General features: G+C 51.5%; 1 protein-coding gene across 1 annotated transcript in view; it reads left to right on the top strand.

The window, feature by feature from the left end:
* Window positions 1-10,359, top strand: part of HYDIN (HYDIN, axonemal central pair apparatus protein) — a 176,929-nt gene that overhangs the window by 36,492 nt on the left and 130,078 nt on the right. Inside the window, exons 7-8 of the mRNA XM_014960757.1 lie at window positions 2,290-2,491; window positions 5,779-5,950. Of these exons, the coding sequence (XP_014816243.1) occupies window positions 2,290-2,491; window positions 5,779-5,950 (374 nt within the window). The remainder of the gene's footprint in view (window positions 1-2,289; window positions 2,492-5,778; window positions 5,951-10,359) is intronic.

Below are 10,359 nucleotides of genomic sequence, written 5' to 3'. Positions count from 1 at the left end.
CTCAGCCTTCTCTTCTCCAGACTAAAAAGACCCAAGTCCTTCAGCCTCTCCTCGGAAGGGAGATGCTCCAGGCCCCTCACCATCTCTGTAGCTCTCTGCTGGACCCTCTCCAGCAGTTCCCTGTCCTTCTGGAACTGGGGAGCCCAGCACTGGTCCCAGTGCTCCAGCTGGGGCCTCCCCAGGGCAGAGCAGAGGGGCAGGATGACCTCCCTCCACCTGCTGCTCACACTCTTCCTGATGCCCCCCAGGATGCCATTGGCCTTGGCCACAAGGGCCCATTGGTGGCTCATGGTCACCCTGTTGTCCACCAGGACTCCCAGGTCTTTCTCCTCAGAGCTGCTCTCCAGCAGGTCACCCCCAACCTGTCCTGGTGCAGAGGGTTCTTCCTCCCCAGGTGCAGCACCCTACACTTGCCCTTGTTGAAGATACAGAAGGTGCTCCATGCTTTTAATCATTCTTTCTGCCCTTCTCCATTTAATTTCAGATGCTTCAGCTTGGCTTTTGAGATCAGAACGATACCCAATATTTCAACACCCATGCAGCCATGGCTTCAGACAGTGAGATGATGGTAGTTTTGTTGTGGTGTTTATTTTGTAGTAGTTTGTCCTCTTGATGGTTGTAGAGCATCAGGTCGTGTTGCATTCTCGAAGCACTGTGTGCATCTCCCGTTCCTTGGGTTGCTCCTCTGCTTGCCCAGGTGTGCCGAGGATTCAGTGGAGGGGAAAGGCAATGCTTGTAAAGCATAGCTGCCCCCGTAACTCTTCTGGACTTCAGTTATTTTTATATACTAAATTCTCCACTATAGAAAGCATATTGTTCAGTCGTTGGAAACGTTGCTGGGTTTCTCGCGGCGTAACTCATCTCTGGCCATTAAATACGTACCTCTCCAGGCAACCTACGAGCAGAGAAATCAAGGGTTATACAGGCATGAAGGCTGAGTTCTCCATGTGTGGAAATGAACGAATGGATGACCGTAGAGATCTGCAATTGTAAAGGGTGAGACTTGCTTCATTCCCCAGCACCTCCTCAAAGAGGGGACTTTCTCTTTCCAGAGCAAACATGATTCTGCTGTGTTGGCTGGCTTTGGATTTAAGGAGTCCATCCAGCACCTATCCATCTGTCTCCTTGGGTTGTTGCTTGGTAGCCTTTTAAAAGCAGGTCTATCTGCTGGTGGCCTTGCTGCAACCTATGCAGTGAGGAGATGAGGAGGGATGCTCACCAGGATATGGCCAGGTTGCTGCACTCATCAGCTGGGGCTGGCTCTGAGACTTTATGCACCATTTCAAAGAAATGCCATTTCTAGTGATTTAGAGTGGCCATGACCTTCTCCAAAGCATCTCTGGTATTTGGTGTTTGCATCTCACCTGGGAAACACTCACTTGCAACCGGAAGAGTGGGCTTGGTACTGAAGCTGGAGCTCAGTTGACTCCCAGGAGTTACTTGGTTGGGAAAAATGAAGGTTTGAAAGCTCTGGAAATGAGGAAGCCTTTGGTGGAAGCCTGTTCTGGAGGGTAGAATTCTGGCAGGTAGTCCAGAAGGCTGTAGTTGTTAATGAGTTGATGTGCATGGCCAGGGGCCAGCTCTGTCTGAGGTGGAAACCAAAGATGTCCTCGCTCTGGAGGTCATTGAATAGCTTGGGAGTGCTCAGTGTAGACTTGCTCATTTGGGCGACGGGATGAGGCTGAAGAAATGGGCTTGCTGGTCTGCAATGGGCAGGTTGGTGTAGACCATGCTCATTTTGGCATATCTTCACAAATCCATGGCAGGTGAGGGCACTGCTGCTACAACACAGTGAAGTTCCCATCTGTGTCCCATCCTGCTGTGGGCTGTCACTTCGCTTGTTCCTCTGAACCTCCCTTTTCTGCCCGCGTGCCCCTGGGCATCTTTGCTTGTCAGCAGCAGGGGATCAGGAGAGACAAAACGCTGGTGGTGTGGCTGCAGGAGACCCTGGGTGAGCTGCGACTGAGGTGGGACTCCTCAGAGTCACCTGAACTCCCTGTGACATGAGGGGGATGGCAACCCAAGGGCTACCTGGGTACATCTACAAAAATGTCACTGTAAATACAGTCACCTTGGGGATAAATCTCTACAAACACCCCCAGGAATAAGGTACTTAGGGTGGTGTCCAGGACATCCTCATGCTGCACACATGCAGCTACCAGGATGTGATGAATGTGCAGATTCATGGAAGAGCTATAACGTTTCCTTCTGTTCCTCGTGCTTTGCTCTGTTCCTCCTACTTCCATCATCCAGCGAGATGAGCAAAGACTCCCCTTTGCTTTGTTCCAGGTGAAGACGTTCACACAAGCCTTTATGGAGCAGCTGTAGATGTCAACATCAGGCTCGACAGGAACTCTCTGACAGTTGAGAAGACTTACCTCACGCTGTCAAACCACAGGTCCGTGGTCATCCACAACCGGAGTGAAATCATAGCCCACTTCCAGTGGAAGGCTTTTGTTACCCAGGAAGAGGAGGATCAGCAGAAGCTGAGGTTCGTTGGAAAGATTTGTTTCAGTAAGATACAGCGCCCAAGGGTAAAACTAACCTATGGCCTTGGAGGGGTGTTGGTCTTTTTTGAATGGTTTAGGAGAAGTAAACCCTCCTCAGTGTCAGGGTGGATGTCCCTGAGCTTCAGGGTAACGGTGCTCAGCACTTCCCAACCCAGTTCTACCCAAACTCCAGCTGAGGATGACGTTTTGGGCAGGAAAGTTTGATTGCAGTGACTGGATAGCGAATGTGTGTTTTGTGGGACCACAAGCCACCGAAGTCCAGAGATCCCTGGGCTGCAGAGGGTCCATGAGGCTGATGAAAGTGTTAGGACTTGTTATCTGGGACTTAATGTCACTTAATAGTTCTGCAGGTAACATAACTATTATGATAGTTAGAGTTCCTTCCACTCCAGCTTGGATGAGATGTAGGCTTCTTTTCCAGTGACGCGCAGGGTAGAGGGCTTTATTGGCCCAGAAACTTGAGGCCATCCTGGTGTAGGATGTTGAACTGCCTTGGACTGTCCCAGTTTCCAGCACGAGGTATTTCTGCCCTTTCTTAGAGGCTGGGGAGAGTTTAGAGGTGGAGGTTTCTGCAGGGAAGGTAGGGCAGCACAGGACCTGGAAGTGCATGTGGGCTTCACCAGCCTGTGTCTCCGTGGTGGCGAGAGATGGGGCAGGATCTTCTGAGGGTGTCTTTACCAAAGCTTTGAAATTCCCATTTCAGGCAGCAGAGAAACACTTACAGCTCAGGGCTGGGAAATTGGAAATGACACTTGATCTTGGATGATTTAGGGGATCCTTGTGTGACTTGGCTGGAAGTAGGTGTCTGGAGTTAGTCTGAACCCATCAGGGTTCTGATCAGGAAACTGCCTTAAACAGGAGCACTTTTTAAGGGCTTCTGAGCAAATAAAGTTCAACTTAATTAGGTCAGAAATGCCTCGAAGGCCAAAGCTAGTTTTCCACTGTTCTGTATTTTTAATTACACACTGTGTGACTTTTGTGGAAGCTCAGTGTGTTAAAATCTCATGACCTTCTTCTGTTTCTTCCCTGGACCATTCCTTCACCACCTCTTCCCACCTGCCTGTCTCAGTCTGGCCCCTGAGTGATCCTCATTCCCATCAGAAGCAACCAGGTTTCTCTGCAGTAAGAGTTCAACCTATTTTTTTATCTTAATTACATTTGATCTCATGCCAGTTTAGGCACTGACCAGGACGTTTTGTTCTTCCTAGCTTGGAAGTCTTAGGGATGATCCTAGCTCCAAGGCTCCTGCTTGGAGAAGCTTTGGAGGTCTCAGAGCAAGGAGGACTTCCGTGGGGGGAGGCAGTGCAGGATCTAAAAAAATCCAGATCATTAGAAGATCTATCTAGGGGTTTGTTCTCTCTCTACAATGTAATGGTGGAATTATTGTCCACTGATGGAGGTAGAGTTGAGGGTCACTCATCTTGGTGGTTGGAAGCCCCCCCTGATGCTCAACACTGCAGGTCAGCTGTGGAGAAACGTTTCCTATCGCGCTCCACGGGGAACTAAGCCAAAGTGAGTATTTTTGGTGCTGGTGACAGCGTTTGCCCCAGGCTCTGTCTGTGTGCAGCCAGTAACGGCCACGACTGGGTTTCCTTTCTAATTGTATTTGGATTTAGCCGGGTGATGATCGCTCTCCTGTTTATACCACGCTGCCTCCCTTTGCTGCATATGGAGCCTTCCACTCATCCCCCCCTCCCCAGCCCAGAGTTGTCACCTGCTGGTTCTTCATGGCCAGGGGAGTGGAGCGTGAAGGGGGGACAGCAATATGCCAGCCAGGAATCAACTGCTCCGTGGCTTCTCATCTCCTGGTTGTGAGCTTTAAACACCAGAATGATTTCTGTTACAGCCACCAAGGAAGGGAGAGATTAACTGCGTCCCAGCTCTGCAGAGGGAGGCCAAAAAGGAAAAAGAAAAGGTGGTTCAAGGCTGTAATTAAAGGTTTGGATTCAGAGGTGTTGGTCCTGCCTTCTTTGTTTGGGGGATGCCAGGGAAAGAGCCTTCCTTTCTCAGGGCCTCTGTTCTCATGAGTGTGAAACCCTTAATTTCACTGAGGTGATGCGATGCCTGAATTCATTAGTTTGATTTTTGAAGTGCTCTGGAATCCTCTGGTGGAAGGCAGCGTAGGGAACAGAGAGCAGGAATTGTTTGCTTAACCCTGCGGGTACAAAAAGGGAATATAAAAGAGTGATGCTGGTAACCTGCAGCAGAAACCCAGCTGCTTCACCTCCTCCCAGTGCAGCACTGCCTTGGGTGCTCCTCGGTCTTTATCTGCCTCCAACAAGCAGATCCCTGGTAAGAAAAGCCAGTTGAGGTTGTTGTTGGCTTCTCCATCAGTCATAGCTTTGAGCCAGGTCATTCTCTCCAGAGCTGTTAGCTCTCATAAAACCTGAGGAGAAGGACTTGGGGGTGTTGGTGGAGGAGAAGCTCCACATGTCCCAGCAACCTGTGGGGGTGCCCAGAAACCCCCCACACCCTGGGCTGCATCCCCAGCCCCGTGGCCAGCAGGGAGAGGGATGGATGGGGGGGATTCTGCCCCTCTGCTCCGCTCTGGGGAGACCCCCCCAGTGCTGCCTCCAGCTCTGGGGCCACCAACAGCAGAAGGACATGGAGCTGTTGGAGCGGGGCCAGAGGAGGCCCCGGAGATGCTGGGAGGGCTGGAGCCCCTCTGCTGGGAGGGGGGGCTGAGAGAGTTGGGGGGTTCAGCCTGGAGAAGAGAAGGCTCCGGGGAGACCTTCCAGCCCCTTCCAGTCCCTCAAGGGGCTCCAGGAAAGCTGGGGAGGGACTCTGGATCAGGGAGGGGAGCCCCAGGAGGAGGGGGAAGGGTTTGACCCTGCAAGAGGGGAGATGGAGCTGAGCTGTGGGGAAGAACTTGTTTGGTGGGAGGGTGGTGGGAGGCCCGGTTGGGCAGAGAAGCTGTGGCTGCCCCATCCCTGGAGGGGTTCAAGGGCAGGTTGGAGGGGGCTTGGAGCAACCTGGTGTGGTGGGAGGTGTCCCTGCCCAGGGCAGGGGGTGGCACTGGGGGGGATTTAAGGTCCCTTCCAACCCAAACCATTCCATGACTCTAAGCTTATAAGCGTGGGTTAAACCCCCCAGCGTACAACAAGTGATGTTCTGACCCATTTGGTCCCCATGGCTCGGGGTCAGTCCCTTGCTGAGCTGCTGCTGTTCCTCCCTGTGTGCGTTGCTGCCCCTGCACTTCCACGACAGTCTCTGCAAATATGTTGGTTATTGAATTATCTGCTCGGTTTGTCTCTCCCCGTGGCTGCAGGCTGCAGAGGCAGGAGGAGGACCAGATGGATTCTTTTCTCCAGGAGTGCAGGGTGGACCCCACTCTCCAAGAACACCTTTCCCTTCTCTCCCACACCTTCCAGAACCAGAGAGCAAAGGTGCAGGGAGACTCCATGCTTTTCTCCGATGACATCTTCACCATTGAGCCAGTGGTAAGCGGTAGCTGAGAATCTCCCTTCCTCCTCCTCCTCCTCCTCCTCAAATGAGGTCACTTGGCAGATCAGCTGGTTTGACGTGCCAAGAGGGAAAACATCAGGTTTCAGGGAGAGCTGGTTGCAAAAAGCATTTCTGAACTGTGGGCTCCTGACAGGCAGCGAGAGCTTTAGCTGAGCTACTGCAAGGGCTATAAATTAAGGGCACTTAATACGTGTCCTTAGCGTTCAGAGGTATTGATTACTATATATAAGGACACACCTTAAATACTTATATACTGTATGGGGATTAACAAAGGTTATTAGAGCACTGTCACTTCGTGTATTGACCTGAAGAATGAAATCGTTCTCCGTGGAAAGGAGGCCAAATTCAAATTAATCACCAAAATGCCAATCCCTTACATAATTGCCATTTGCACCACGTCTGAATCTCCCTTCCAGTGTCGTCTGGGAGCCTGGAGACAAGGCTGGCAGGTTGAAGCACACCTCTTGATTTCTGTTGCACGTAGGTACTGAGAATCTTTTGCTTTTCTGGTTACACAAGCAAAATCTCCTGTCCATCAGTCAGCCAAAGCCCTGATTCCGAGCACTTCCCTGGTCTGAGATGAAGAGTGCCCACTGTCCCACCAGTGCAAAATCCCCTCTCATCTTTGGAGCAAAGCCTAGAGCGAGCCCAGCCTCTCTTTTTCTTATTAAAAATAGGTGAGATCGATTTCTTTTGAGAAAGGGGATGGTGTTTTGCTGGTTACTCCTGTAGCCCCTACAAGGCTGAGAGCCACCGGTGGCAGAACCGCTGTGATTTCTGGTGTGTCCCCCTAGGGCTCCTGCTCCACTGCAGTTGGACTACATCTCTTAACCCCACTCTTGAGCTCCTCAGTAGCATTAAGGTGAGGTCCAGTGATCTGGCTGCCCACAGTACTGAGTCCTGCTACCCCCTGGCATGATTTATGGACATAAAGCGTAGCCTGGCCTTGAGTCTTGAGCGGAAACCTTTCCTAAATGGCTATTTTAATGTTACACGGTTTGTTCTAGGACTTGAATAGGTGGGCTGTGACATGAGTCTCTCCCCTTCTGTCTTGTCCAGCGTTCTCAATCTTTTGATTTCCATTAATTCCCTTACTTAGGGAACAATCAGTTTCACATTCAGAGTTTTGCTCATGTCTGTCTTCTCCCCCTGACGTATGGGTGTCTTTACATCAAATGATAATGTTTCCTCCTCTTTAGCAAATGAAGAATGTAAAAATCCACTGAATTCCATCACCTTCTCTCTGGTGATGGCCCCACCACCTTTAGCTTGGACAGACACCCATCTAAATCTGCTGGAAAGGCCCCCCAGAGCTGGGACCTTGCTGCCTCACAGACCTTCTGACCAAAAGCGGCCGCTCTCTTCTTCCTCCCTGTCACCCGTGATGTCTGGGAGCACCCTATAGAAATAATCAAACCCTTGTAAGTAGTGCCTGGAGGAAGTAATTGCTTCCAGAGGTTAGGAAGCCGGTGGAGGGGTACAAGCCTTGGAAACGTTTTCTGGGCAGGGTGGCTTTGCAGAAGCTTTGCCAAGTGGCCCATTAGCTGCTGGTGTTCTCAGAGGTTGCTGTCTGTAGCGGCTGCAGCAGGTCGCTTCAGCCTGTACAGGGTTAACTCGCTGATGAAAATAATAACAAGAGTGATTTTGGAATTACCATGTGACCATGAACATTCTGAGCAGCCATCCAAGCCTGTGGGAAACAAGCTGTTACACAACTCTGCCTTTCCGAGCGCATCTCAAATTTGGTTTAATTTATTTTTGCAAATACACACGATATGTCAGCAGAAGCAGCCGTGCTAGAAGCACAGGTGGCTACCAAAGGACAAAGTCCTTGCTTTCTGCTGCATCCTCCCCGCCCCAGATCAGCTGGAAGTCACATTGCAGACACGTGGGAGCTGACTCCTTGGAAATGGAAACCAGAGGGAAGGAGGGACGAGGTTTTGTTACCATTGCACTGACCTTCACAAGTCATCACTCTCCTGTCATCTCCTGGTGGCAACTCCTCCGTGTTACGTGTTAAGTTCTGAGCCGGTGGAGATGGTCTTCGAGATGTTCAGGTGGTGGAACCGCTGCTGCTGTTGACCCAGAGGCTGGGCCAGGAGGTGACAGCATGTTTTTTGTTCCCACCAAACCCCAGCTCGGCTGGGGAACCAAGCTGGTTTCCATCCAAATGAGAGGTTACTACTGAGCGCTCCAGTTTCTGGCAGCAGGCACCATCTCCAGTGGGAGCTGTGGTCCATCCTGCAGCTCTCCATGGGTTTGGTTATTTATGGAAAGAGGCAGATGTTAGCTCTGGCGCTGCCTTTCCCCAAAGTGCCCTCAACTGGAAGGATGCACTCTGGGTGTCATTTCAGTACTTCTATTGCCAGCTCCATCTGTGGTTTTCCATCCATCCAGTCCGAGCAGTGATTTGTCTTTCCCCGGATCGCTTTCCCCCTCTCCTAAACCAAGTAGGGATATTTGGCCAACAGTTGGTGGTGCCCAGCTTTTCAAGACGGGCTTTTTTTCTTATTCAGGCTGGTGGAGATCTAGCAGATGCTCGTTATTTGGGGGCCGAGGGAGGGTGAAGCAGCATCTGCAGGTGTTTATGGTGTAGCTGTGAGACACGCTGCGCTCTCCCTCCCATCTCACGTTGCCTGACACCGCAGCGAAGGCAGGGGTGGCACAGCTGGGCTTTGTGCTGCATCCTCATCCATCCATCCATCCACCCTCCCTGTTTCCTGCCACCTGCCAGTCGCAGCCTGTCTGAGCCTGACGTTAAGCCTTCCCAGCCCTCTGTGTGTTTTATTTCTGTCCTGGTTAGCATCCACCCTACCTTCCCGTGCTCTGACTCAACTGCCATCCCATAAAGGACACACCAGCCCAGACCACTGGCTTCTGAGGTGTCCCCAGGCTCGTACACACGGAGCAGTAGCCAGCAAGGGTGGGTAATGAAGCGTATCCTTTTAACCAGCAGCTCTTTTTTTTTTTTTTCCCCTGCGGGGTAGCAGGAATGCGAGGAGCCTCTTCAACAGCCCATTTTAATTTCCCAGGAGAAATAACTCACAATATTTTTCTGCTTTTATAGCCTGACGTACAGCAGTAATGAAGGGAGAAATGACAAAAATTTCCCAGAATAGTTAAGTCTTTAAAGAATTTCTTCTAGCTACGGGGTAGTAGAATAAAGTGTAACTGATTATTTCTTCTTGCCCTCCACCTTTGGAGTCGAACAGCCTGGCTTGTGGCTTCGCTGGCGATAGAGGGACGCTATCCCTGGACGTACTGCCACCAGTTTCCCTGCTGGATCCTGCAGAAGGCTGGTTTCATATCAGGAGCTCAGGAGACCGAGTCTCTTAACTGCTGGTGCAGGTTTTCTCGGGAGTGAGGATGTTGGTGCAGGGCTCGGGTGATAACGCTGCGGTAGGATTGTTCCGGAGAGCTGTGCTCATGCATAGGAAGGGATGGGTTTTATCACTGGTCCCTCAGCTTGTTTCTTCTGGTGCCCTGGAGGAACCTCATCTGACTCTGCCTTGGGATCCAGCAGCTCCTGGGATGCGTGGAGATCCCTCCCTTGTCCCTTGGTGCATCACTGAGCTGTTTCTTGGAGCGTGGCAAGAAATCATCCCCGGCGAGGCGGTGGGGGGGTTTGTGTGCTGCACCCTCATCTCTTTGGGTTGTAAAAGAAGAAAGGACATCGGCCCAAAGCTCGCAGCTCCCTCCTGCACAGGGAGAGCGATCACTGTGGTCTTGGTGGTACCAGCATCAAGCACATTGTCCCACCAGGAGCTCAACCCACTCTGAGTGATGCCCGCGGGGACCCCCTCCCACCGCTTCGCTGTTTGGAGATGTTGCAGTGTTCTCCCAGGCTCTTCCTGAAGCTGTATTTTTAATTCTTTTTTTTTATTATTATTTTTTTTTTTTATGGTGCAGTGGAATTTCACTGTTTCGAGGTTGACTTTGGCCATTCTTGGGCCAGGCTCAAGTTCCAGAGTCAGATAAATGCCCTGCCAGCACAGACACAGCACAGGTTCCCCTTCGGACAGCAAAGGTGATGCAGGAATTGGGAGGAGGCTGGGATAACCGGGGCTTTGTGTCAGGAGCAATGTCTTGTATCCCACGTGGAGGTCAGCAGGGCCTTTCTCCTGCCTTCTGTGCCCACTTGACCCCAGAGGGAGCCTTGGACAATGAGTCTGGGCTGGGGTAGACAGCTCTAACAGGGCCATGCCTTTATTTGCAAGCTGGTTTCCAAGGATCTTCTGCAAAGACAAAGGCAGGCATGGTTTTCTCCCCAGGACCTGATGTGTGATGTCCTGCTGGGTGCAAGCCCTGGCACCCAGGCTGCTGGCTCTGCTGGGGTCCAGCTGACTGGTGCCCATAACAGATGTCTGTGGGCTGCTGGGAGCAG

This window comes from Calidris pugnax, unplaced genomic scaffold (assembly GCF_001431845.1).
Source record: "Calidris pugnax isolate Ruff unplaced genomic scaffold, ASM143184v1 scaffold347, whole genome shotgun sequence".
NCBI classification, from domain to species: domain Eukaryota; kingdom Metazoa; phylum Chordata; class Aves; order Charadriiformes; family Scolopacidae; genus Calidris; species Calidris pugnax.
This window is presented reverse-complemented; position numbering and strand designations above follow the sequence as displayed.